Source organism: Neovison vison, chromosome 1 (genome assembly GCF_020171115.1).
Source record: "Neovison vison isolate M4711 chromosome 1, ASM_NN_V1, whole genome shotgun sequence".
Taxonomy (NCBI): Eukaryota; Metazoa; Chordata; class Mammalia; order Carnivora; family Mustelidae; genus Neogale; species Neogale vison.
In genome coordinates, this window is record NC_058091.1 from 255,708,270 (window position 1) to 255,736,016 (window position 27,747).

Genomic DNA, 27,747 nt, shown 5'->3' on the forward strand with positions numbered 1-27,747 from the left:
CTGGGCTGGTGGCACGGGGGAACTTCAGTGTTGGAGAATTCAGTAGAATTACATGCAAACACATGTTCCTGTTTGCATTTTTCTGGGTGAGAAGAGAGAGGATATCTTTCATGGAGTTTCAAAAACCAACAAAAGAACAGAAAAATCCCAGACATTTTAACTCAAGTCAGTTTGTACTGACTGAACCCCATCTGGGTCCCTGTTGCCCAGCAAGGCTTGGATGACCTGTCATTCTGGTGGGGTTTGGGTGCATATCCCCCCATCATACAGGCTGCTCGGATAGTAAGTGGTTTTGCCTAATGACCATTTTGCTTCTTTTCCACATTGCCTTTCATGGCTGGGGCTGGACTTTTCTAGTAGTTTGTAGGATTTTTTTTTTTTTTCCCCCTCTGGAGCTGAGAATTGTTGAAAGGCAGAACAAGAGGCAGTCCTGCAAGAGGTCTGTGCCTCTGTCTGGGTCACGTCTGTTCCCTGACCGCTGGGAACATGTCTAGTTGGTTGGTGGTTGGTGAAACGAAACAGTAAATGAATGAATGAATGAATGAATGAGTGAGTGGGAAAAAGAAATACCTCATCTCACTGCTCTGGGTTGTAGGACATTAATCATCTCTGATGGCTTTTTTCCAGGGTCACTGCAGTGTTAGAAGTTCCTGGGGAGTACTGGCCAGGCATGACTGGAGTCACCCTGGGCGCCTCAGAGGCCACATCCTTCCTTCCTGGCAGGAGGTGGTGTGAGAGCTGGCAGTGTCCCGTACGTGGCTCTCTCCCCTGGCGTGGAGCCTCCTGCAACAGAGTGCAGGCCTGTCTCCTGGAGGCCCCGCCCTATGTTGCTACCCCCAGTATCTTGTACCCTAAAGTCTCTGACCCCCTCTTTTTTTTTTTTTTTAAGATTTTATTTATTTGTCAGAGAGGGAGAGCTATGGAGAGCACAAGCAGGGGGAAAGGCAGGCACAGGGAGAAGCAGGCTCCCCGCTGAGCCAGGAGCCCCATGTGAGACCCGATCCCAGGACGCTGGTACTATGACCTGAGCCGAAGGCAGCTGCTTAACTGACTAAGCCACCCAGATGTCCCTATCCATGGCCCCCTTCTTGACCTACTATGGTTTCTTGCATCCAGATGTGGCCCATTCCCCAAATATAGCCCAGTGGTGGGGCCCGGTTAAAAGCCATGTTATCAGCGGCCGCATCTTCTGGCTGAGAAAATGTGCTCCATTGAAGTCACTTGCCCAAAGCCCTAGCTAGCGAACGGTGGCCTGGGACCTGGGTCCAGCCCTCCATCACTGCCTCCCTATTTTACATTGCCGGGAAGTCTCTGGAAGGTCTGCCACAAGATGGAGACTTATGGAAACACTGAGGCCACTCCTCCCTCCTCTGGCTGGAGAGCGGCTCTGGCCCAGTGGGTATGGCTGCGATTTTCTTTTCCCATTGCGAGAATGACGGGCCCCACTGCACGGTGCCTGCCTCTGCCAAGTGAATTTGGAGGGACTTTGCGAGCAAGCAGGGCCAGGGCCTGGAAGTGGGAGAAGGTTTCAGGAATGTGTGCTGTATTTGGTGAGGCTCTTGCCCTTCCCCGCCTGCTTGCTTCCATCATCTCAGGAAGAAACAGCATCTTTGCACATGTGATAGGAGCTCAGGGTAAGCGAGAAGGAGCGAGGATGGGAGAGAGCCAGAGAGGGGGCCCTGACTTGGCACCAATGGCACTTTGCAGTCTTCTTGTCCTTCTGTGGCCCCTGTGCGGGGCTGGGAGCCCTTGAGTGCCTAGGTCTGGTTGTTCTCTGGGGCCTGCTACCTACTGGGTGTGTGATGAGTGAAGGAACGCATGTATAAATGAATGACCGGGGGAGTTAAGAAACCTTTCTAGTGCAGGACTTGCCACTAAATCATCTGTGGCCTTGGTCAATCCCATCCCCTTTCTGGGCCTGGATTTCTGCACTGAGCTGGTCTTCAAGGTGCCGTTCCAAGCCAGCGAGGGCCCTGCCTCTAGAAGATGGAGGAGAGGCAAGGGATGGGTGCTTGCATTCCATGAGGGCTCAGCTGGCTTGGATGTGGGCAGAGGGGTCCTCTGAAACTGCTGGTTATGGAGCTTAGGAAGTGGGGAGCTGGCAGGTGGGGACACAGGAGGAGGGGGGTACGGAGGAGCAGGGAGGGGGCAGGTCTGGTGGCAAATGCTGTTTGTGGTAGCTGTGGGTTTCCATGGCAACTTTTTTTTCCTCCAGAAAAATGCTCAGCAACAGCTCTGGATTATAGAGCCTCCTGTGTGGGTTGGGGTCAGATTAGGGGAGTATAGACTGGACAGGCCCTGGGGCAGGAGGAGGAGAGGCCATCGAGCCAGGGCATTGGGTGCTGCCTGATCCTGCCAGGACTGGGGTTGATCCTGGGCTGTGTGCCCCGCTCATTGTTACTTTGCGTTGTGTCTTCTGCAGATCATGATCGAGTTCTGTCCTGGGGGAGCCGTCGACGCCATCATGCTGGGTGAGTCTTCCTTGATCCAGTGCAGTGGTGCTGGGGTGGGCTCTGGGGCCCTAGGCTGGGACTGATGTCTTTCATTTCCTTCTCCCCAGCAAGTCACATGGCCTGTTTGAGTACCTTTATGCTCGGTCCCCTTTTGGAAGCAGGGGCTTGGTTCCTGGAGAGAACGCAGGTGCTCATTAGAAAACCAGCTCTTCCTGTTCGAAAAGAAGGCCTTGTGTCCTTGAGCTGGTCACTCACCCCCTCAAGCCTTGTTGGCCATAAGATGGGTGTGCCCCACCCCACAGCACCCTTAGGAGGTAAAAATGAGACACCTGAGGGAGGTTCTTTGAAAAATGGGGCTCCCCACCCATTATAAGAGCTTAATGGGGATGTTACTGGGTTTTGATATCCCATACAAGCTTGAACAGTTGTGAATAGTCCCCATGTGACAGAGACTGGTGGGTCCTTTCGTTTACAGGATCCAAGTGTTTCTATTTTATTCCTGACCAGATTGACACTTTAGAGGGGTTAAGGGGCTGGCTGAGAGTCCCATAGCAGGACTGAGATGGGAGCCTGGGTCTTGCTGGCCTGATGGGCAGTGAGTGAGGAGAGGCCAGGGTTCTGGGGCCCCAGAACATTGAGAGGCAGGCCCAGGCTTGTGAGGCGGCTCTGGAGAGGGGAGGTTTTCTGTATAACATAGAACCATTCAGCCACTCTTTTGTTATATTTCCCCCGAGTTCTCTCAGGAATCTCCTGGGTTTGTGGCAGCCCTTCCCAGAGCTATGGAAATGCTGGCCTTCCTTGCAGGGCCCCTTACCACTGCCAGGGGTCTTGGGGAGGTGGTGATGGTGGGTGACTGGATGTGAGTAATTATGATATGGCCTTTGGGTGTTCCTTCTCTCAGCAGAGACTGCCTTTGAAGATTTTCATTGTTCTAGGTAGAATTTAACAAAATACAAATGGTGGTCTTGTATGAGTTGAGACTCTTTGTTATAAGGTGATCAAAGAATGTTTAAATTGGTTTAGTGGGGAAAAAAGGTGGGAGATGTGGGGGGGGGAATTTATTTGCACATATAACTAAAAAGTTCAAGGGTTTCTGGCTTCAGGCATAGGTTGATCTAGGAGTTCTTTTGTTGTTGTTTATTTTGTTTTTGTTGTGGGGGGTGTTTAACGTTCTCAGAAGAACTTCGTTTCTTTCTCCAACTCTTGGCCCCACTTTTCTCTGTGTTGGTCCCATTCTCATGATAGCTTTCTGTTCATGGTGACAAGGTGGCTGTAGGAGCTCCAGCAATCATATCTGGATTCTAAACAGCAGGATAGAAGAAGGGAGGGTGGGCCAACTTGACAAACACACACCCCATTTCCACTTTTTACAAGAGCTGTTACAGAAGCCCCACATGACACTTCCATTTACATCTCATTGGCACATCTGAACAGCACATAGCTGGAAGAGAGGCTGGGAAATGTGGTCTTCTTGCTGGGTGGCCATGTGTTCAGATACTAAAAAAGAAGGGCGAGTGGGAGCTGCGTAGCAGCTTCGGCCTCTTCAAGTGTACAGCTTAGCTCAGTGAGGCCTGCGGGAGAATGTCAGAGATGGAAGAGGCGTTTATACATACCAAGTCCTTGACCTCATTCATAAGTGGGGCAGGACCCACTAATTATGAATGAGCTGTGGCTCAGCCTGCAGGCGCTTTTACTCTCTTGCTCCCTGTTTCAGTTCTCCTGGTAGATCTGACTGCTCCAGCCCCAGGTGGTTTTCTCCTTATTGGTGGCAGCGGTTAAAGGAACATCGCCACCAGCATTCTAGAAGTCAAGTGGAAGAAGAGAAGGTGGGATGGGGAGACCTGACAAGATGAGACCCGGCCCTGGTTGCAGCTATGTGATGAGGAATGGACTCACCCACAGATGCCTGCCCTGCTTAGAGGGACCTTCTGCCCTTAGTATCTCCCCATCACTGCAGAGTCACACAGAGTGATGATCCTGGGCTTGGGGTCCAAGAGACCTGGGGTTCATTCTAGGTTCCTCTGCGGGGTAGCTGTGGGGCGCTGGGCTGGCCCCTTTGCTAGATGAGGAGAATACGCATAGTGTGTTACTGTATGGCCCCTGTAGTTAGTTAATACCCAGTGTTTGCTCTGATCTGCTTGGCCTTACTTTGCCAGCTCTTAAACATTTGGCTCTCAGCCCTCCTCTGGAGGAGCAGGGTTTGTCGGGGGGACTGGCTGGGGTTTCAAACAGGCGTAGGATTCATCTGCAGTGTTGCAGATTTTTTTAATAGAAAGAAAATATTCATTTATTGCTGTGTAATCAAAAATTAATCTGAAGAACTTATCTGTATGATTCCAATTATAAGACATTCTAGAGAAGGCAAGACAATGGGGACAGAAATCAAAGTAGTGACAGCTCAGGGGCTGGGGATGGGGGTGAAGTGTTGATCACACACAGATTTGGGCGAGTGATGGAAACATTCTGTATCTGAATCCTGGTGGTAGTTTCGTGATTAGATATGTTTGTCTAAATTCGTAAAATTGTACATCTAAACAAAAATGAATTTTACTGTCAATGAATTATATCACAGCAGACTGGGCTTAAAAAAGGCCTACTACCCTACTGTATTGGGTCACTGTGAAAATTAAATCAAAGAATGCATCGAGTCTCTAGCTCCATGCCTGGTCCGTTGCTAAAGGCTCAGAGAATGGTGACCCTGGGGCCATCACCATCAGCAGCACCCCCCCCCCCACCACTGTGCTTATCTGATTTCATTTATGTAGAGAAATCAGCCACGAGCAAGTCACATTTAGACATCTAAAAGAATTGCAGAGAATCTAGCATAATCTCAGGACCAGCGTAACAGTAATTCCCTCTTACTGACGGTCCTTTGTACTGAGCAGTGACCATGCTTTATGGCTAGAGCCCTGCCTACCTCGCTTGTCAGCATCCCATTTTACGGATTAGATGAAGGCCCAGATGTGTGGAGCACTTTCGAGAAACCGTATAGCTAATAAGGGGCAGCGCCTCTGTTCAGGCTCAGACTGGGTGGTCCTGATGCGGCCCCCCCACGGGTCTGAGTCTGTCCATGGTTTGTGGGGACATGGGAGTTAAGGATGACGCCACAGGGAGGGACAGGGGTTATGTAGACCCCAGAGAGGGACCCTTGGTAGGGTGTGGGGCCAGGCTTCCCAGGGCAATGCTGCTGGCTTCTCCAGCCTGTCTGGTGTATTTTCCCCAAGCCTGCGGGATCTGTCCTGGAGGATTTCTGGCCAGATGTGGTAGTGGGAGGGGACAGAAGGGGGAGTGCTCTTTTAGTCAGGGGGAGGTCTGGCAACAGTGCCCTGGCTGGCTGGCCTTGGAGCCTGCAGCCCGAGGACACCACCGGCAGAGCAGTGGAGGCTCACTTCAGCACAGGTAGCTTGATGGAAACAAGCACTAAGTAATCACGATGACCAGCAGGTCAGTGAGCTCAGGGTGTGGACCTTGAGTCTTCTCATGCCCTCCCTCTCTCTCCACCCACTCAGTGCCCCTTCTGTCATTGTCACCTCCCTCAGCCGTTGGGTGGGGAATGCTTCCTCTCCGAAGCCTTGGCTGGACGACCAACGGCCCTTGGCCGAGCTCCCCGCCTGCTCCTGCTCCACTGCTAACTCTTCCCTCAACCCCGCTAAGGAGAATTTCTTAATTGCAAGGATCAGATTGTCTCTGCCTGCTTAGAAAGCCTCCCCTAGACTGCCCATTGCATTTCAATTAAAGCGTAGCCTTCAGAGATAGCCTTTGAGGTTCTACACAGGCCCTTCCGACCTCTGACCTCAATTCACTTTCCCCTTACCTTCCCCTTCAGTCAAAAAGGATCCTTTGCACATGCAGTGCCCCTTGTGTGGAAAACTCTTTGTGCCCCCCACCCACTCAGAGAAGGGCCCTAAGGGTCTCTAAGCGGACACTGGGATGTGCCGCTGTGCGTGTGTCTCCCAGACCAGCACACAGAGGCTCTTGACGACAGCCTTCCCACCAGCCCTTCACCTCCCAGTTCCACCAGCCGCCAGCACACATTTCTTCAATACCAGCCCGTGTCAGCCTCCAGGCCTTTGCTTCTGCTGCTTCCTTGACCTGGAATGGCCTGGAATGACTTGGAATGCCCTAGCCCCACCTTTCCGCCTCTCATACTCCTGTTCTTCCTACAAGACACAGCTTGAATGCCCTTTCTTCTAGGGAGCCTGCTCATTCCCAGGCAGAAGGGCTTGCTGCCCAGCCTGCCTGTCCCCAGCCCCCATCCAAATCCCACTCTGTTCTGAGCTTGGCTCACCATTCCCATGCCCCTCTCAGTGTCCCTGCGCCAAGCATGGAGCCTGACACGGAGTGAGTTTCCCCTCACTGCCCGGTTGCAGAAGGGATCTTGCGTCTTGGAAGGGTTTCGTTGATGAACCTGAGCTCTGAAGCAGGCTGGCTGGCTTGAATCTGAGATCTGTGAATTTCTACCTATGTGACCTTGAGCAAGTGTGTTGATCTCTCTGAACCTTGGCTTCTTCATCTGTCAACCGAGGTAATGACCATGCCTGCTCCATAGGGTGACAATGAGGACAAAATAGGTAACATGGGAAGTGTTTGGAAGTGAACTTGGTACACGGTCAGTGCTCCGTGATGCTTGCTGCTTTTGTATTTCTTGGACCTGGCACGAGCCTGACATGCAGCCTGCCTGCAGTGTGTGCTGAGTTGACAGTGGTTCTCCTCTTTTTCCAGAGCTAGACAGAGGCCTCACGGAGCCCCAGATTCAGGTGGTTTGCCGCCAGATGCTAGAAGCCCTCAACTTTCTGCACAGCAAGAAGATCATCCACCGGGACCTGAAAGCTGGCAATGTGCTGATGACCCTCGAGGGAGACATCAGGCTGGGTAAGGGGTGTCTGTGGGTGAGGATGGGAAGGCAGACCCCACGGTGCCTGCTGGGGGTCATCAGCCCGGTCTCTGCGGGTAGGAGGGAGTATGTGTGAGATCCTCACTCCCATGCTGGCCCAGGCTGTCTTACCTGCCCTGGACCACAGAGCGCAGACTGTTCCCATTGGCTCAGTCTAACCCACTGGTTCTCAACTGAGAGCGATTTTGTCCCCCAGGGATGTTTGGCAGTGTCTAGAGCCATCTTTGTTTGTTACAGCTAGGGCCAGGGGAGACTCTTGGCATCTGGTGCGTAGGGGCAAGTGATACTTGATGTCCTGCAGTGCACAGGACAGCCCCTTGCCACACAGGGATCCCGCTGGTGAGGCTGGCTTGCAAGGCTGGCTTACACTGTGGGAGGTGCTGGTCTGACCCTTTTGGTCCTGCTAATGATCAAGAGAATTTGAGTGAGCGCAATGGACAGAGGGATGAGCCCGCCTCCATTCACAAATAGAAAATAGTACATCAGACTTGAGCTTTTTAAAATACATATAAAATGTATCGTCTTAGCTTTGAAGGACACAGGTCAGGGGCATTAAATACATTCACGCTGTTGGGGAACCATCACCAGTATCTATCTCCAGAAACTTTCCATCATCCTAAACGGAAACACTGTCCCCATTAAACACTCAGCCCCACCCAAGCCCCAGCCCCTGGCAGCGTTCATTCTGCTTTCTTTGTCAGATTTTGACCGCTCTGGGGACCTCATGTAAGTGCAGTCATTTGTGCTTTGGTGTCTGGTGTATTTCACTCAGCGTCCTCTCCTCAGGGTTTATCCGTGTTGTAGCAGGTGTCAGAAGTTTTGTGTTTCTCATACTTTAAGAAAATTTTTTAAAAAAAATTTTTATTTATTTACTTAGAGAGAGAGAGAACGATAGAGGTCATGGAGGGAGAGGGAGAAGCCGACATGCTGCCAAGTGGGGAGCCTGATGTGGGGCTCCATCCCAGGACCCTGAGATCATGACCCAAGCCAAAGGCAGACGCTTAACCGACTGAGCCACCCAGGCGTCCCTATACTTTTTTTTTTTTTTTTACCAAAATAACACACACATGCTTCCTTGCTCCCACCACCACTTTTCCCCATCCATTTCCAGGGATGACACTTTTAACTCTTTTCATGTTTCCTCTTGCATTGATAAATAATGTGCTTGTCATGCTTTTTCTTAAGTAATGATTTTTTTAAAAAGATTTTATTTATTTATTTGACAGAGAGAGATCACAAGTAGGCAGAGAGGCAGGTAGAGAGAGAGAGAGGAGGAAGCAGGCTCCCTGCTGAGCAGAGAGCCCGATGCGGGACTCAATCCCAGGACCCTGAGATCATGACCTGAGCTGAAGGCAGCGGCTTAACCCACTGAGCCACCCAGGAGCCCCTTAAGTAATGACTTTTATTGTATGATGAAAAAATAATGAAGGTTTATTTTATTTTTTTTTTTTTTTCGGCATCCTTAATTCTCTTATTTGTGCAGCCGCAACAGACCCATGATATAATGAAGGTTTATTAAATAAAATTTACATAGTACAGGAAAGCTTAGAGGGGAAAACCAGGAAGTACCTCCAATCTCATTATCTAGTTGTTGGCCCTGGTGGTCATACCAGATAAGGTCTGCGTCTCTGCCAGTGGGAGGAGGATGTATGAGAGGTGTTGGCAGTGGTATTAATGGCAGAGAAGAGGATACGCTCTTATTTACCAGTTGGACTGCATTCCACTCTATTTTCTAGTAATTCCTGGTAGCTAAAGTATTCATTCATCTGCACGCCCCCGCACCTCAACCCTGTCCTTCCAACATCGGAGTGTCACTGTTGTCATTCCTCTAGTGGAACCTTTGTGGCTTTGAGGAACATTTGAATTCTGTCAAGAATTATGACAAACTGCACCAGTGTTGAATCTGTGTGAGGGAGGACTACAAGGATGGGCATGAGGGTTGGCACAGAATGGTACAGTACAATCAAGGACATCTTCCCCTGCAAGAGGGCAGCTCCCAACACCCTTGCTTGGAGGGCTCTGAGGCTCAGATAGGGTGGGGACCTGCCTTGGGTCACAGAGCTAAGCAAGGACAGAGCCAGGGCTGCTCCTAGGGCCACTGGCTCACTTCTCAGGTACGGCCCACATCAGTGCACTCACTTCCGTGTGTACTTGGAGCGGATGGATGGGTTAGGGAAGGGCTGGGCCGTACAAAATGTATGCAAGGCTGGTAGGTTCTCAGATTTAGTACATTTTAGTGCTTTGGAGGCCCCAACACTCACATTGCTGGGTATAACCCAGGGTTTCTGTCTGGGGTGGGGCCCAAGAACTTGCCTTCCTTTCCTCCCCTCTCCTCTTCTTTCAAGATTTATTTATCAATTTGAGAGAGAAAAAAAAAAAAACATGTTGGGGGAGACACAGAGGGAGAGAATCTTCAAGCAGACTCCCTGCTGGGGGTGGAGCCGGTCGTAGGCTCCATGCCACCACCCATGAGATCATGACCTGAGCTGAAGCCAAGAGTTGGATGCTGCACTGACTGAGCCCCCCAGGCACCCCAGAACTTGCATTTTTTTTTCAACATTTCTTTCCTTCCTTCTTTATGAGCTGGGACCAAAGTCTGGGCAGAGGGAGAGGAAAGAAAGAATCTCAAGGAGGCTGATGCAGGGCTCGACCCCAGGACCCTGAGATCATGACCTGAGCCAACATTAGGAGTTGGATGCTTAATCAGCTGAGCTACCCAGACACCCCAGAACTTGCATTCTAATAAGCTCCCACTTGCAGCTGATAATGGGGACACACTTTGATAAGCACTGCTTTCACCCCCCACTATCCAAAGAGCAGCATCAGCATTAGCTGGGAGCTTGTTAGAAATGCTCTGTCGTCCAGAGGGTATGGTTGGTTCTGTCTTGAAACCAGCAGTATGAAGAAGTTTCTCATTTCGGGCATAAGAGGGTCGCACTCTGTTCTGTGTCCCGAAGACTGGAAACCCTGATACATGGAGGGTCTGTGCCTTCTGGGGTTCAGCTCACATCCATGTGGCTGTTCTCCCTCCTTGTTCATTCTTTCACCGGGAATGGTTAAGAGCATGCACTCTGTAGTCAGAGTTCAGAGTTCAAATCCCAAGTCTGCCTCTAGGTCTGTGACCTTGGAAAAGTCACTTAACCATGCTGTTTTTCCATTTTCTTATCTGTAAATGAGAGTGATGATAGAATGTCTGTCACAGGGTCAGGAGGCCAGTTACAAGAAAGTACATGTGTAAAGCCCTCTGTAAAGCCCAGCTGTAATTTACTATTGTTTCTTTAGTGTCTGCTGTGTGCCAAGCCCTGTGCTGGGCAGGCAGGGGAATGAGACCCTAGTCCTTCTGCTCCTTCAGAGTTCTCAGGTAGTGGGGAGGTAGACAGGAGCCTCAGGGCTGGGGAGGGAGATGGTGCTGGGGTAGGGAGTGTAGGGAGAGGGCTGATCTGTTCTTCCAAGAACCTGGGCTTGGAGGTTTGGGTTTGGAAGAGACTTTGAGGGGAGGATAGTTTGAGCTGAGTTATGAAAGGTGGATAAGTATTTGCCAGGTAAACCAGATTGGACAGGGGAGACCAGGAAGAGGAAGCCTGGTGGGCAGGGGCACGGAGATGAGAAACAGGGTATTTTGGGGGACTGATAATACAAGTAGTGCATGTTTATTGGGTTTATGGAGCCCCCACTAGGTGCCAGCCATTAGAGGAGGCACTTTCTAGGCACCTCATTCAGTCGGCACTCCAGGGGTATTGGGCAGGGGTGTGGGGAGGGTAGGGACTCTACCAGCCCAGAAGAGGCCACTGAGAAGCAGTAGCAGGGTTGGGCCTCAGGTCTTCCTGACTCCACAGCCCCCACGGACAGGCTCCTTCAGGGGTAGAGTGTGGGTGGCCGGGGAGGGGCCCGGTTGGGGACTGCCTAGCCTTTAGGCTCAGGGAGTATATGGGGGGGCAGAGAAGAGAATCCCTTCGAATCTGCAGGATTCAAAGGAAACCTTCAGCTCAGCCTTCAAGAACTTATCACTTGGAGGAGGCAGAACACAGCAAACCCCGGTCAGGAGCAGCCAGTCAGCGCAGGGAAGCCCTGGCAGGAACAGGGATGGAGGGAGGGGCCCAGCAGCCTTGGGCTGAGATATCCCTGGGGGTGCTCATTTCCCATTTCCATGCCCCCCTTAAACACCCCCTAAATCTGGAGGGCGCTGACATGCTGAGCAGACTCCAGAATCTCACTCAGAGCTTAGCAGCGGGTGGGATGGAAGCAGATGGGTGCATCGGGTTTCCAAATGACTTGGCATATGTAGTTGAGAAAACCAGGAAGCCAATCAGAAAGGAAAAAAGTTCAGAGAGAGTTGAGTGTGAGTATTTACACAATTCTGCGGAGCTCTGGGAGTGGTGGGGTGCAGGCCTGCTGAGGCCTGTTGTTCTGTTTTGGAAAATCCCCCGTCCCCCTTGGGCCTGGGATGTGCAGCCTGACGGAGCAGTGGAGGAGGCCTGGGGGAAAGGGTGACAGTTTCCTAGTGTCTTGGAACCGTCTTGGGCCCCTGAGCCCCCCTGCCCCATGTCTTTATATAACTCAGGGATAGCAGATCTTTCTCCCAAGTAAGGGAGTCACCTCGTTGGAGACAGTAGCTGTGCTGCTCCCTGGAGTGGACATAGAATGAAGAAGCGGCAGGGTGAGCTGAGCAAAGCGGGGGTTCTAGACACACACAAGCCTGGTTCAAATCCTGGCTCTGCCATTTTGAGCTGGAGAAACATATTTAATACCCAAGCCTCAGTTTCTTCATCTGTGCAATGGGTGTAACAGCAGTTTCGCCTCACAGGGCTACTGTGACCACTAGGGAGAGTGTACACAGGACTGGCACGGGTATCAGACTTCCCTGAGATTCATTTGATAGTTGCCAAGTAAAGCTCAAGTTCTAGCTCTGAGTGGACGTGAAGCAGTTCCTGATGACTGGTAGGAATGCACTGGTGTGGAGAGCAGGGAAGAGAGTCTGCTGCCCTGGGACGGTTGGGATATGAAGTTGGAGGGTGGATTTTGAAGTCTGAAGACCTGCACTCTTGTCCTGAATCTGCCACTTCGCATTAGAGGACCTTGGGCAGTCACTTAAGACTTTGGAGCCTCGACTTCTCAAACTCAGGGGTGTGGTAATCGTTCCTGGCTCACAGAGTTGGTGTGACAAGTTAGTGTATGCAAAGTGTCTGTGGGTGTCCAGCACATCAGAGAGGTGGGCGATGTTGGGCCTAGGAATGTCTCAGAGAAGCTGCCATGAGAGAGAATGTTCCCTGTTCTCCAGAGAACCTGTGTTCCTCTCCCCAGCTGTGCGTCTCTGAAAATGGGAGGTGAATTTTACTTTAGGGGTCTTCCAAGTCCCCAGCAGAAGTCTGGACTGGCCGAAAAATCACAAAGCCCTGCACAGAGCCTGGCATATAGAAGGTGCTCAGATCAGTAGCAGCTTCCAGCATTGCCATTACTTTTTGTTTTATTTACTGGAGGGTTCCTAATTCCCAAAGTCCCCTTGGTGCACAGGAGGCCTGGCAAGTGGGCCTGGCAGCGACCAGTTACCTGCCTTTCACCCCCACTTTGACCCCCACCCCAGAATTCCTGTGTGTTGTTGCCGGCGTCCTGGTGTCCTGGTTCTTTCACTCTGGCTGCCATGAACTGAGCCAGTGTTTGATAATATAGAGATTCACTTAGTCCTCAAGACCACTCGTAACATTTTACAGATGTGGGATATCTGGCATTTTTTTTTTTTTTTTAAAGATGTTAGCTTAAACCCAAATCATACAGCCAGTAAGAGGCACATTTAGGCTTCAGACCAGTGCATCTGGCTTCAGAGCCCATGTGCTTAACCATTACTCTATTTTAGATTCTTGGTGCCAGTGATAAGAACCAGTCTTCTGTGATTTAAGGCAGACAAGAAAATGTGCATGTATGATACACGGAACTGTGATGGTGAAGCAATACAGCTGGGCATCCAGGGCAGCTGGACCCTGGAACACAAAAGACTCTCTGGTCTGCCCTTCCGTGCATGTCGGTTAGGCTCTCAGACCGGACCGCCTTCCAGAGCTTCTGGCAGGGGCTAGTTTAAGTTTTCTCAGGATCACCTCCTGCAGGACCAACTGAACCTCACCATTTTAGGTCTTGGAGTCCGTAATCCCAGTGTAGTACTCTGATTGGCTTAGCCTGGCGTAGGTGAAGATCTCTGGACCAATCAACGTGATCCAGTAAGGAGGGCTTCTCTGATTGGCCCAGCTCGTGGCGCTCCCTGAGAAGGAAGGCGGGGTTGGGTAGCAAGATGGAAGCCTTGCCCAGCTGCTCCCTCTTTCTCTCCGTGGAGCAGCGTGGTTGGGGTGGGTCGATGGTTCTCCAGAGGGTGAGAAGATTTGTACTGGCCTGAAAAACAAGTTGTTATCCACTTAGATTGACGTGGCCTGTTGGAAGCAAGAACAGAGTTCTGAATGTGTGACTGAGGGAGAACATACCAGAAAAAGACAGGGTTCTGTAGGAGAGGGGAGAGAGTGAAGCAGGAGGGCTGGGGGGCTGAGGGGCTGAGGGGTGAGCGGGAAAACGGGGGCCTCTGTAATGGTCACGAGTGTTTAAACAACAGGAGAAAATGAACACAGAAATGGAGAAGTCGAGCAGTTGGGTCAGTCTCCTATTTGGCCAGAGATGCGATGTCTTTAGTAGGTGGGGAGACTGAGGCTCAGAGATAGGAAGCAGTTGGTCTCAGAATCTTCTCGCCTCCTTGCCACGGACCGTTTCCATGGCACTCCTGGGAAGGCAGACCGTTCTGATAATTAAGAGAAGTCCCTTGGGAGCCCTGGTGCATCCTCCCTCTTAATGAGCTGGCGTGGTAATCCAGAGGAAGAGGGCCCATGGGCTTCCAGGGCTGGGGAGCGGAGCCTTTGCCTTCTCCCATCCCCACCTCCGTGTCAGTAGGCCCCACACCCTCTCTACGCTTCGCTCCCCGGTGGGTCCCTTGAGGACCCTGGCTTGTGTTGGTCCGCAGGGCCACTGCTGGCATTTTAGATGAGATAGTGTTTTGCCTTGGGAGGCGCAGTGTCGGTGGCTCTGTCCCACTATATGGCAGCAGCACTCCCCTTCATTGTGACGACCAGACGGCCCCCATTCCTTTTCCTTTTTTTTTTTTTTTTTTAAATTTTATTTTTTTACTTGAGAGAGAACATGTGAGAGCATGTGTGTGAGCAGGGGGCAGGGAGAGGGAGAAGCAGACACCCTGCTGAGCTGGTAGTTGATGTGAGGCTTGATCCTGGGACTCTGAAGCCATGACCTGAGCCCAAGGCAGACTCTTAACTGAGTCACCCAGGTGCACACCACCCCCCCCAATTCCCTTTCAAACAGGTCTTGGATCATAGGTACCATCCCTGGTTGGGGACCATATAGAAGGTTCTCAGACTTAGAATTCCAGGGTTTCCCTACCCACGCTGGCCTACAGACTCACTGGCCTGGGGTGGAGGGTCCAGGAGGGCAGGGGGGTACAGAACTCTTATTGGACAGTGGTTTGCCCTTAACTAGCTTGACATTATCTGGGAAAAGGCTCCTCTTGGATTCTTTTGGTGGTCTACAGTTAAGGGGACAGATGAGAGATTTTGTTACATATCTGCATATATTCTAAATTCACAGCCTTGTGTATGTGTGTAATATATAATTGTTCTTATGTATGTAATTTTTAATTATGAAAGTAAAATATGGTATTTATACATGTATAGGAAAATATGTGCAGATATTTAGTGCAGCAATATTTGTAACAGTAAGAAATGAGAAATGATCCAATTTACTCCAGTAGAGGATTAATTAAATAAGTTATGGTACAATGGAATCTTCTTTAGCTATTGAAAATTAAATTGTAGAAAATGTGTAATCTCTTACAAAAATGTATATGTATACATGAAGGGACAAAACACAGCTGCAAAATAGCAGGTTTAATCTGATTTCATTTTTAAAAAGTATTTTTATTTACACATACACTTTTATTTATATAAATCTGGAGCTATATGCAGCAAACTTATAAATGTTTAAATCTACCAGGATTATGGAGACTTTCTCATCTGTAAATGTTTGAATTTTTTATAAGCAGCATTGCCTTGATAACAGGAAGAAACTATATATAAGTGAGTATATAGATAGATACAGTCATACAGACAGTTTGCAATAAGACCCACAGTGAAGGAAATAGAAGTCACTCCCGATGTTGCGAGAATGCACCCTGTAGGCCCCCTTTCGGTGTTTTTTTCTGTGTACGGAGGACCAGGCAGTGGTAAAGAGCACAGATTCAACGTCCTGTCTGTCCTTAGAGCTGGGTGACAGTTCACAAGTTCCTTAACGTCTCTAAACCTCAGTCTTCTCATCTGTCAAAGAGGAATAATAGGGCACCTGGGTGGCTTGGTCGGTTAAGCATCTGCCTTCTGCTCAGGTCATGATCCTGAAGTCTTGGGATTGATTCCCCATCTGGGTGGGTGGGTGGGGGGGTCCCAGCTTAGCAGGGAGTCTGCTTCTCCCTCTTCTTCTGCCTGCTGCTTGTGCTCTCTCGATCTCTGTTTCTCTCTCTCTCTCTCATTCTGTGTCCGAAAAAAGACAAAACAAAACTACCTTAAAAAAAAGGGTGGGGAGGGGGGCTGGGAGAGGGGGGTGGGGTTATAAACATTGGGGAGGGTATGTGCTATGGTGAGTGCTGTGCAGTGTGTAAACCTGGTGATTCAGACCAGTACCCCTGGAGATAAAAATACATTATATGTTTATTAAAAAATTAAAAGATTTAAAAAAATAAAATAAAATGTTTTATTAAAAAAAAAGGGGGTGGAGTAATAATCTTCCCTGTAATAATGTACTCCCAAAGGGTCACGGCTGTAAACGACATGCATAGGGATATGCAGGCTGATGATATACAAAATGATATGCAGGGGAGGATCGAAGTGACGGGCGGACATCTGTGCAGCACTGTATGCCTGCTCACTTCTCAGTAAACAGCAGTGTTTGTTAGAAGTGTTGGCTGGGTGTGTGCCGTGTTTCAGGGTTTCCTCTCTCCGCTGCGGCCAGTGTGCCTTCCATCCAGCGTGTGCAGCTCACCCCCTGGCAAGTGCGAGGTGCTCTCACCACATCCTGGCTCCCACTGGGTTTTACTCAAAAAGCAAGAACAAAAACCCACAAACCCGAAGAACTTTTGCTACAAGCATTTCATCTTCTTAAACCAGAAAGGCAGTAGTACTCTTTATAAAAAAGTATATATTTTTAAAGATTTTATTTAGTTGTCTGACAGAGACAGCGAGAGAGGGAACACAAGCAGGAGGAGTGAGAGAGGGAGAAGCAGGCTCTTCGAAGAGCAGGGAGCCCGACGCGGGGTTTGACCCGAGCCGAAGGCAGAGGCTCAACGACAGAGCCACCCAGGCATCCGTATCAAAAATATTTTAAAGAATAAAAGTGTCTCGGGGCGCCTGGGTGGCTCAGTGGGTTAAAGCCTCTGCCTTCGGCTCAGGTCACGATCCTGAGCTCCACATTGGACTCTCTGCTCAGCGGGGAGCCTGCTTCCTCCTCTCTCTCTACCTGCCTCTTTGTCCTACTTGTGATCTCTATCTGTCAAAAAAAAAAAAAAAAAAAAGAATAAAAGTGTCTAAAGGTAAAAAAATGTAAGACCCCCTTGGTGTGCTCACCAAAATCCTCCTTCCGGGGAGTTGGTGACAATATATTAAGTTTGACGTGTAATCTCACAACCCCTCTTCTGTGTGTGCAGGTCTGCTCGCACGGTGTGCATACGTCGTTCTTTCAAAAGACAACTGTCATCACACTCTACCTTCTATCATATGCATCGATTAGTCAACAGCATGTTCCGGGCAACATGCTAGGGATAGCATCCCACATTAGTACACACGCATGCAACCTCATTCTTTTTAAGGGCTGCCTGATGGCTCATGGCTGAACTGTGCCATCATTTAACCATTTGCCAGCTGAGCTCTAGCAACAACTTGGCAGCTTCCAATTTTTTGACTCTTTCAAATAATGCTTTTGTAAGTTTCCATGTATGTTATCATCTGGCTTGGAGGATCTATTTCTAGAGAGAGAATTTCTGTCAAACATATTTCTTAAAAGCCAGTGTTCTTTTCTTCTAGACTTCAAAGGTGGTCTAGCAAAAGTCTGGCAGTTCATGTATTTGGTCGTTCATTTGGGAACAGTGTTCCATGGGCCCCATGTGGTGCGGAGGGAGTGGCTGTGGACAAGGCAGAAATGGACCCTTTCCTTATGGATGTGATAATTTACGAAACACCCCCCACCCACCTGCTGCCCTTGTTTCTAATTCTTGTTGTAAAATGGGAGAAGGAGAGAGGAGTATTTTTATTAGAACAGACTGCCTGGGGGAACCCCTTTTGAATTGTCCAAACTGCATTCCCTGAGCCTGAGGTCCATTGCTGCAGGGAGGAGCTGCCTGGGTGGGCCCGATCTTGTGTGGCAGAAGGGAGAAGTAGCAGCTATCCCAAAGGCTGGCTGGGAGGGGCCTGGGGGACCAACTGTGTGTCATTGTGAAAGTTGGTGGTTTCTGCTTTTCCTCTTTCTTCTCAGGCAGGGATTGGAGACCCTGATGGGGGAGTGGCAGCTCCTGCCTCCCTCCTGGGAGCCTCATGCTGGGTCTGAGAAGCAGTCACTGCTGTTTCCAGATTTCCTGGGATGACAGGGCCAGCGCTTACTGGTGTTTGCAGGGAAGGTGGGCCCCAGGCCCTGTAGGAAGGAGGTGAGCCAGGCACCGCCATTCTTCTCCAGGAACCCAGAGGGGTCGTGATTCGTCCTGGCCTCCCAGGTAGTCAGCCACAGAGCCAGTTTCTCGTCTGGGTTTCCTGGTTTTGTACCTCCCTCTATAGCAGCTGTTGGTCCCTCCCTGGGCCAGATGGTCCTCCCGGGCCCGTCATCTGCTGCTATCTAGTTAGCTGGGACTGGGCTTAGAGACCAGTTTTCCTGACGGCTCCCAGGAGCCGTAGCTATGCCCCAGCCTAAAATTCTCCCAGCTCACCTGCCCCATGGCCAGAGCATTTACCAGGAGCAGGGCTTGGGGCCAAGTGCTTTCTGAGTGTCCTTTAATCCTCATGGTGACCCTGCAAAGTAATTCTGCTAGTATCACCACCCGTGTGTCACACACAGGGATATTGAAGGTTGGAGGTTTGCTAATTGTCCTGACCCCTGCCTGTCTCCAACTTAACTGCTTCTGCCTCCCCTCCCTCCAGTCACGTTGCCCTGCCCCTCCAGGCCCTTCCACCAGATTGTTATCCCTGTCTGGAAATATCTTTCCCCAGATCCTGACCTCCTGTTTAAAAAAGCCACCCATCTGCCCCTGCCCCCACCATGAATCACATGGGGGTGTGTTGAGGGCCTGTTTTCATTGCTAGAGTAAAAGCCACATGAGGGTGGAGATTTGGGTTCAGCTCTGTGCTTAGAACTGTGCCTGGACATAATAGATGTTCAATTAATATATGTTGAATGAAGGAACAGTGTGGAGGCCCTCAGTTGTGTTTCCTCCAAGCCCTCCCTCCCTCCCTGCACTGTCTCACCTCCCTGACTGTGGACTCTCCTGTCCCTGTGCTCCCCTCTTACACAGTTAGGAATAGAGATTAACTGGTGTTTGATGGCTATCTGCTTGCACCACTAAACTTTGAGCTGCCCAAGGGCAAGGCCTTGGTTCACTTGGTTCGCTCTTGGCTAATGTCTGGCTCTGGAAGGCACCCCAGTGAACAGGTGAATGAACCAGTGAAATAGAAGAGCCAAGACTCGAACCGGTTCTCTGGTATTCAGGCCCCCCTCTTAGCATTGTGCTCCTTCCTGGTTTGAACCAGTTGGTCTGATTCAAGCACTCCAGAACAGCCGGTGTCCTAGATCTGTGCTTCCGGCCAGCTCCTTTCTAGCTAGATGGAGGCTTCCTGGGGGGCTGGTAATTATGTGGCTTGGCAACTTTTTGCATTAAGCATCACCAGTCTGCTCAAGATGTTGCTTCCTTCTGAATTCTTATTTATTTATTTAAAGATTTTATTCATTTTTTAAAAAGATTTTTATTTTTATTTATTTAACAGACAGAGATCACAAGTAGGCAGAGAGACAGGCAGAGAGAGAGGAGGAAGCAGGCTCTCTGCTCCGCAGGGAGCCTGATGTGGGGCTCAATCCCAGGACTCTGGGATCATGACCTGAGCCGAAGGCAGAGGCTTTAACCCACTGAGCCACCCAGATGCCCGATTTTATTCATTTTAGAGAGAGCACCCTAGGAGGGGGAGGGAGAGAGAGAGAATCCCAAGCAGACTCTGTGCTGAGCATGGAACCCTACATGGGCTCAGTCTCATGACCTTGAGATCATGAACTGAGCTGAAACCAAGAGTCAGATGCTCAACCCACTGAGTCACCCAGGTGCCCTGCCCTTCTCCTGACTTTTTGTACTGATTTATTTTAAAATTATTTTTTTAAAAAATTTGTTCATTACAAAGAGCATATGCATGAGTGTGGTAAGGGGGCAGAAAGAGAAGGAGAAGCAGACTCCCTGCTGAGCAGGTAGCCCCATGTAGGGTGTGATTCCAGGACACTGGAGATCATGACCTGAGCCAAAGGCAGATGCTTAACCATCTGAGCCACCTGGCTCCCCCTGAATTTATTTTTTAATCAAGATGAAACTTACCTGTTTTTCTGCCACGTAAAAGTTTATCTTAACTTATTAGTTGGAATGTTTTTTGAAAACATGACACTAAATATGCTTATTTCTATTTTTTAAAAAATGAAACTTTACCCTTGAAGACAGGAATTGGAGATTACTCTTCGTGGCATTGGATTCTTCTCGTAGTAGTGAGCATGTGAAGGAAGACTGGTAGTGTTGGGTGTGTTTGAAGATACATTTTATTTATGTCATTCCTGAAAGTTGTACGTGTTCATCATGGTAAATTTAAAAAATTGAGAAAAGTAGAAGAAACCTTGTCTGGTCTCATGATCCGTATGTAGCCAGTTTAGCAAGTTGGCATATTTCTTCCAAGTTGGTTCACGTAGATCTCTGCCCTTTTCTCTGAGGAGGGAGCATCATGGGGACCATACCATATGTTCAACTGGCATCCTCCCCTTTCCTACTTAACCTAAGAAGTATATAAATACAGTATTTTAATATTGTGTTGAATATTATAACATTTAAATACATGTTAAATATTAATTTGATATATTAAATACGTACTAAATGCTTACTATCGATTGTTTTGTTTTGTTTTGCCTTGGCGGGGGTAAAGGGGAGGGAGAGAATCTTAAGTGGACTCCATGCCCAGCACGGAGCTTGATGTCATGACCCTGAGATCGTGACCTGTGCCAAAATCAGGAGTTGGACACTTAAGCGACTGAGCTGCTCAAGCACCCCTAATATTGACATGTATTAAATACGTATAATTCAGTGTTAAAATACTGAATAAAAATACTTCAATAATACCAATAAAATACGGCCATGTGGCCACACATCCCATTTTTCTTAATCTGTTCAGTTGTTTACCCTTTATCTTTCTTACCTCTCAATTTCTTGGTTCATCTTCCTGTGTGTGTATGTGTTTGGTGTGCGTGCGCACTTGCTTGATATGCCAGCTTAGATCCCTTTTGGAAAAGACAGAATATATTATATATTGAATATAAAGTTTTAAAATCACCCTCTCAGCTTTTTGCAGAAACGTTTTGATGGCCAGTGACCATCCAAGGCATAATTATTGCTGATTAAAATCACTCCCTGAAAGTCAAACAATTAGGTTTTTTAAAAAAATTGGTCATTATTACAATAGTGCTTCTTCGATGAGCATCACTCTGCAAACTGTTTTTATGTTTAAGATGATTTCATTAGGGTAACTATCTAGATCTGGAATTGCGGGATCAGAAGAGTGTGGATACTTGAAAGGTTCTTGCGATTTATTGCCCAACTGCTTTCCTGAAAGGCTCTTCAATTTATACTCATTAGCAGGAAGGAAGGTGCGTGTCTCTATATATCTTTATATCAGTAGGTCTGTTTTTAATGATCAGAACTTAGCTATGTAGGAAATGGTACCTGTTAATTGATTTGGAACGTCTGTCTCCGAGTTCACACCCCAGGGCTGTGGGTGGAGGAATGTCCAATGAATACTCTGTCTGATTTTTGTCTTGCAGCTGACTTTGGTGTGTCTGCCAAGAATCTGAAAACTCTGCAGAAGCGAGATTCTTTCATAGGAACGCCTTACTGGTGAGTCTTGCAGTTTCTGGAATGGGAATGGTGGACTGAAGGTCGAACCTCAGACTCCCCGAGGTGACCTGGGACTGCTGTAGAGAAGAGAGGACAGCAGCAAGGGCTCCTGGCGGCAGCCCTCAGGAGTGCTGTGATCTTGGCCAAGCTGCTTAGCTTCCCTGTGCCTCAGTTTCCTCCTCTACGAAATCAGGGTTCACAGGTTGTTATGAGCATTAAGTGGGAAGATACATATAGAAAATGCTCCATTAAGAACACCTGAATGGTTCAATTCCTGTTTAATTCAACAAGTACAGACTGAATGGGAGGCCCTGGGCTGGGACTGTGAGGATGAACAATTCCTACCCTCCTGTGAAGTTTCTCTGGACTTCTCTAGACCATTGTGTTTCCTTCTTTTCCAAAACTATTACTTAAAAAAACAAACAAACACACAAAAAAACCATGAAAACTCTTTCAGTTTCATACCTAATTACTTTCTGTTTTTCACATGCATTCTCACTTGGGAGTTAAGCTCCTTTCTTGCTTGCTTATTACTCACCCTTTCTCTCTCTCTCTCTCTGCCCTTTTATTCCTCTTTCTCCTGTTCTCTCCCATCCCTTCTCTCTGTGCAGTTGTATTCTCTCAGCCCACCTGTGCCCCCAGTTGGTCTCGGGCCACCCTCCCCTCTGCCTCCACCCGCCCCTTCCCCAGGACTCTGTGTTCTGGATTGTTGCTGCCATCTCGTGGCAGACATCGGGAACTGCAGCCGGACATGGCCATGGACCCCTTCCTGAAGGCATCTTTCCAAGTGAAGACCATCGTAAGGAAGACAGTAGGATGGACCCTAATGCACATCGTGATTTGGGAGTGCCATCAACTCTCTGACACTGGCTGGTGGTGGCCCCTGACCCTGAATCTCTGAGAAGTGCCTGGGGAGGCCAGGTTCTTAGCCCTCTGTTGTCCTTGGTTGGTTCAGGATGGCCCCTGAGGTGGTGATGTGTGAGACCATGAAGGACACCCCGTACGACTACAAAGCTGACATCTGGTCCCTGGGCATCACTCTGATTGAGATGGCCCAGATTGAGCCCCCGCACCATGAGCTCAACCCCATGCGGGTCCTGCTCAAGATTGCCAAGTCGGATCCCCCCACGCTGCTCTCACCTTCCAAGTGGTAAGGAGCAAGGCCTGCCTGAGGGTATTTGCTGCGTGGCCAGTGGGCCTGGGACATGAGACATGTGGGGTTGGGCAGGTGGAGGGCCAGGGTTCTCCTGGTCCTGCTAGGCCTGGGGGTCTCCTGGCCTTTCTAAGCCACCTGTGTCCTCCATTCCTTTTCCTGTCCTCTGTGCTCCTGACATGGGCTGTCTGTCAGCGCAGACTGTGTGAGCCAGGAAGGCGGATGCCACTATGGGAGGAAGTGCCTAATCGGGCCTGGGGGAAGCCCTGGGCTGGGAACGGGGGCTCAGACTTAAACCCCCTTGCTTCTCTGTTTTGCTCTGTGGCCTCGGGCAAATCCCTGCTCCGCTGATGTCCATATCCCCATCTGTACAATGATGTTTATGATGAGAAGGTCATCTCGAAAGCCCTGTCGCCTTCGCTGCTTTTGCTCATGAAGGCACCCTTTGTCTTTTGAGGGCTGTGTCGGGGAAGCACATGACTCCCAGGAGAGCAGAGTCTGTGACTCGGGAATTTTCTCAGTTTTTGCCCTACTCTGAGCTGACTGCCACCACCTGTGCCCACCCCCCCAGGTCTGTGGAGTTCCGCGACTTCCTGAAGACGGCCCTCGATAAGAACCCGGAGACCCGGCCCAGTGCTGCACAGCTCCTGGAGGTACGTGGCTGCCCTGTCCTTGGGGTGGCTGCCTGCCCCCTCTGCCCTGCCCTTCTTTTGCACACAGAAGATGGGCAAGCTCACCCATGACCTGGAAGCTGGGTGTGTTGCTCCCCAACCCAGGCGATGGCCAGAAGAGTCATTCATTAATCAGCTGATATTCCCTGGGCTCTTGGACTGAGACGGCCGTCATGAAGGCAGCTCCCCCAGAGCTTGTCCTCACACCACTTACGTTCTTCGGGGGGAGATGGGGCACAGACAGCAGATAAGCGCCCATGGCAGGGAGACAAGGGCTCCGGGGAGAAAGGAAACAACTCAGAAGGGTGGGGCCTGCGAGGGTGGCTCTCTGATAAGAAGAGGGCACGGAAGCCCTCTGTGTGAGCAGACACCCAGAGGGGGCTGAGGGGCGAGGCGAGGGGGGGCTGGGCAGCTGAGGCAAAGCATGATTGGGAGGAGTGAGGAGGTCAGGGCGCGGAGCCAAGGGTGAGGGCAGAGATCAGAGAAGTTCGGGGTGTGTGCTCCCCAAGAGGACGCATACCCACCCCACCCCCATATACTCACTCAGATGCTTTGCAGCAGGATGCAGGCTTCCAGAAGGAGAGCGCATGCTCAGGGGGAACAGTATTGTCTGTGTACACAGTTGAGGCAGAGGGGGCCATAGTTGTCCATTCATGGTGGACCCCCTCCCTGAACCCAGGTTTCCAGTGGGCAGTTGGCCTTTCAAAGATGGACAGGCAGGCTGCGGTGCTCACTCTTTTCTGCAAGAAAGGGTCAGGCTGCGTAGGGTCATGTGGGGTCATGCAGGGTCTCGAAAGCCCAGACCAGGACTTGAGCTATACCCTCTGTGTGGTGTACCCTGTACCCTCTGTGTGGTGGGGTGCCCCTGAGGGTTGGACAAGGGACACAGCATCCGACCTGTACTTCTCAGGGCCCCTCTGGCTACTGTGTGAGGAATCTCTGGCCCTTGTGTGGAGAAGGGGTTGATGGTTTCCTTGAAGCTTCTTGAAATACTGGAGGTAGCTGGGAGTTGCCCTTTACCCTGGCTGGTGCCTCATGCTTTGAAAGTGGCACACACCACCTGTCCTCCTGTCCTCAGGCCTTTTAGTCGCTATCCCCATGCCGTCAACACAACACTGATGGGAGAACAGGAGAAAGTGGGCCTGGGTTCTGGGGAGGGGCTGCCCCTCCACACCTTGCCCACTGTGATCCTTCCACGCCAGTGATTCATGGTGTCTGATATGTGTTGGGAAGAAAGGAAGAAGCAGCCACGCCAAGCACAGAGTCTTTGTTTGTGTGCAGCTGCTTCTCCTGAGTACCTACTGTGTGCCAGGCACAGGGCCCTGGTTGGTATTCCAGGTTCCAGCTCCCCTCTGGCATGTGCAGCGCAGTGATGGAGTGGGTGTGGACTTTGGCTGGAGAGTCCTGGGTTCAGATCCTGGCTTTGCCACATATTGGTTGTGAGACCCTGGGAGATTGGCTTCACATCTCTGTGACTCAGATCTCACTCTGAAATGGGGATAATGGTCATGCCCCTCCTTTAACAGGGTCGTTGTGAGGGTTAAGTGCAAAGATACCATAGAGTGCTTAGCTTAACCTCCCTGGGCTGTGCTCAGCGAATGATGCTTTGAATTGCAAACGTCCGGAGTATCAGAGGCCTTATATTCTGAGAATGGCAGTGTTTGGTGGGGAAGCCAGAGGAGGGGGCGGGCCATCACTGTCAGAAGCTGGAGCTCCAAGCCTTTTGGGGCCAATTGTTTCCTGTAAGCAGGCGCCTCCTGGCCTGCTACATCCGGCCTCTAGGCCATCCAGGACATTCCACCAGGAAGAGACCAGCTGTCCTCTGTCCCCACGTGGCAGCCCTAGAGCCTCAGCCAGAGACAGGAATTTTTGTTACATAGTTGCAAACAATGTCCTGCCAGGGGATTCTTAGTGCAAGACAGAAAGGGTTGCAGAAAAAGGAGTGATCCCTTGAGATACAAAAAAAATGCCTTTCAGGGCTTAGGCTGCTGCCAGCTTTGTTTTTGTGCCTCTTTATTTCTGGGCAGAGGGGGCGGTGGGGAGGGGGAGCATGGCCTGCCTGAGATCATCTGGCTTTGAGTGACAGGTTGGGGCCTCCAGATCTTGGCTTCCCAGTGCCCCTGCAGAGCTGTTCATGCCCCTTGTTTCTGCCTGCTTCCGGAGCTTCCTCAAGCACCTCATGCTGTGAGTTGACACTGGTTTCTGATTCATCTCCTCATTTGCACAGAGATTTGGGGGACCTTGTCACATAGCGATCAGGGACCCGGGCTCTGGGGTCATGCTTGACCACCCGGACTAGGAGTCGTTCTCACTCTGTGTCTCAGTTTCCTCATCTGTGAGATGTGGGTTGTGCTCCCTTGGTGTAATTGTCTGGGTAAATGAGGTTCTGTATGTGCCGTGTTTTTAGCACAGTGGCTATCACTCAGGGGCTCCGGGGACACTTGTTGAATTGGTTGTAAGCCTATCACGAGGTGTCCCAGCCGTTCATGTCAGGGTCATGTGTGACTCACATCACTGGACCCGGCGGCTGGCTCCAGGCTGCTCCTGGGGACCCAGCCATGGCAGCCACAGTTGATCCTCACCCTTGCCACGGTCAACGCTTGGTCCCCCATAGATTCCTGGTGTCTTCCCTTCTCCCTGGTCACTCCTTTGTAGCATCCTCCCTCTGTTCCTCTTCCCTGCGACTGATCACCGTGGAAGTGCACCAGCTGCACCTCTCCCCACAAGTCTTTGCTCACCTCGAGGGTCCCACCTGGTTTGCAGCAACGGCCACATTTCCCCTGTAGCCCACACTGCTCCACCTGCCCCAGGTGTCCGCAGCCAGCCCCTTCCTCTCTGCCCCCGTGTGGACATCCACACCCGAGTGCCCTCTGCTTTCCCCACATATGCTCCACTGATGTCTGTCCCATCTCAGGGAGCGGCAACCCACCCACCCGGCCCTTGGGGCCCCAAACCTTGCAGGCATCCTTGGTGCTGATCTTTCTTATGTGCTCCATATCCATTCTGTCAGGAAGTCCTATAGTCCCTACCTTCAGAATGTGCCCCGAGTCCGACCACTTTGCACCATTTCCATTGCAACCATAGGTCAGAGCTGCCCCCGTTACTTTCGCTTAGATTATTACCTCCTCGCTGGTGTCCCTGTTCTCCTTCTATCTGTTCTCAGCACAGCAGCCAAAGGGAAACCTTAACACATAAGTCAGTTCTCGTCCCTCCCTGGTTCAAAGCCCCTTAATGGCTCCCCTCTCACTCAAGCTAAACTCCAGAGTCTCGGTGACCTGCAGGGTCCTACACGATCTGCCCACCCCATAATAACCCCTCACTCAATGCCAGCCACTCTGGCCTCCTTACTGTATTTCAGCCATTCTGGGCATGCAGCTGCCTCAGGGCCTTTGAACAGCTCTTTACACTGACTGTAATGTTTTTTTCCTGACGTCTCCATGGTTGACTCTCTTCTTTAAGTCCTTGCTCTTCTCAGTGGGCTTCCCCCACCACCCTATTTCAAATTGGAAACCAGCCACTTCTACTCCCAACATATTCTCAGTTCTCCTTTCCCTTCCCTACTTTTGATTTTTCCATGGTGTACTTGTTTGTTAAGTTTATTGTTGATCTCTAGCATGTCTGCTTCCTGAAGACAGCAGTCTTTGTTTTGTACACTGATGTGTCCCAAGCATCCAGAACAGTGTCTGGTATGTACAGGGCCCTCAACAAATATTAATGTTTTTATAACTGTAGTGTAACCATTGCTCCATGCCAGGTACTATTCTAAATGTTTAGCAAATGTTAACCCTTTAATCCGTATAATAACCCTGTGATGTAGGTACTGTTCCCATTTCCATCAAACAGGTGATAAAACTGAGGCACAGAGAGGTTAGGTAGCCTGTACAAGATCACACAGCTTGTAAGAGACAGAGCTGGGATTCTCATCCTGGTTGTGTCATTACGAAGCCTGTTGTCTTGACCACTCTGGTAAGCCTCCTCTCTGAATGAATTAAAGAGAGGAAGAAGGAATGAGAGTGTGAAGATTAGATGGGAGGGAGTGGGGCATTGGACAGATGCTGACAACTGGAACCTTGAAAGTGGCTTCAGGCATTTTCTAAAGCCAGCCTCGGAGTACAGGACTGATGCTTTCTAAGCACATCAAGGAAAATCAGGCTCCTTCTTGGAAAGGAAGTATGTGTAGATGGCAGGAGGGGTCCTGTCTAGTGGCCTTTTGGGGCTTCCTGCAGAGATGACACCGAATAGCTGTGCCTCTTCCTGAAAGAGCTGACAGCTAAGTTCCCCTCTGATCTGGGCCTCCTGTGGGGGTGCCCGAGCATCTTTCTGGGGCCCCGTGTGCCCGACCAGCCTGTCCCCACTCAGGCATACTGTACACT

General features: G+C 50.2%; 1 protein-coding gene across 2 annotated transcripts in view; it reads left to right on the forward strand.

The window, feature by feature from the left end:
• Positions 1–27,747, forward strand: part of STK10 (serine/threonine kinase 10) — a 120,636-nt gene that overhangs the window by 50,620 nt on the left and 42,269 nt on the right. Inside the window, exons 1-6 of one of the 2 annotated variants that reach the window (XM_044229501.1) lie at positions 2,182–2,186; positions 2,423–2,471; positions 7,176–7,325; positions 21,478–21,550; positions 22,506–22,700; positions 23,275–23,356. In XM_044229501.1, the coding sequence (XP_044085436.1) occupies positions 2,426–2,471; positions 7,176–7,325; positions 21,478–21,550; positions 22,506–22,700; positions 23,275–23,356 (546 nt within the window). In that variant the 5' untranslated portion in view covers positions 2,182–2,186; positions 2,423–2,425. Of the gene's footprint in view, positions 1–2,181; positions 2,187–2,422; positions 2,472–7,175; positions 7,326–21,477; positions 21,551–22,505; positions 22,701–23,274; positions 23,357–27,747 lie in introns of those variants that run through there. The other variant, XM_044229492.1, reaches the window with a different exon arrangement.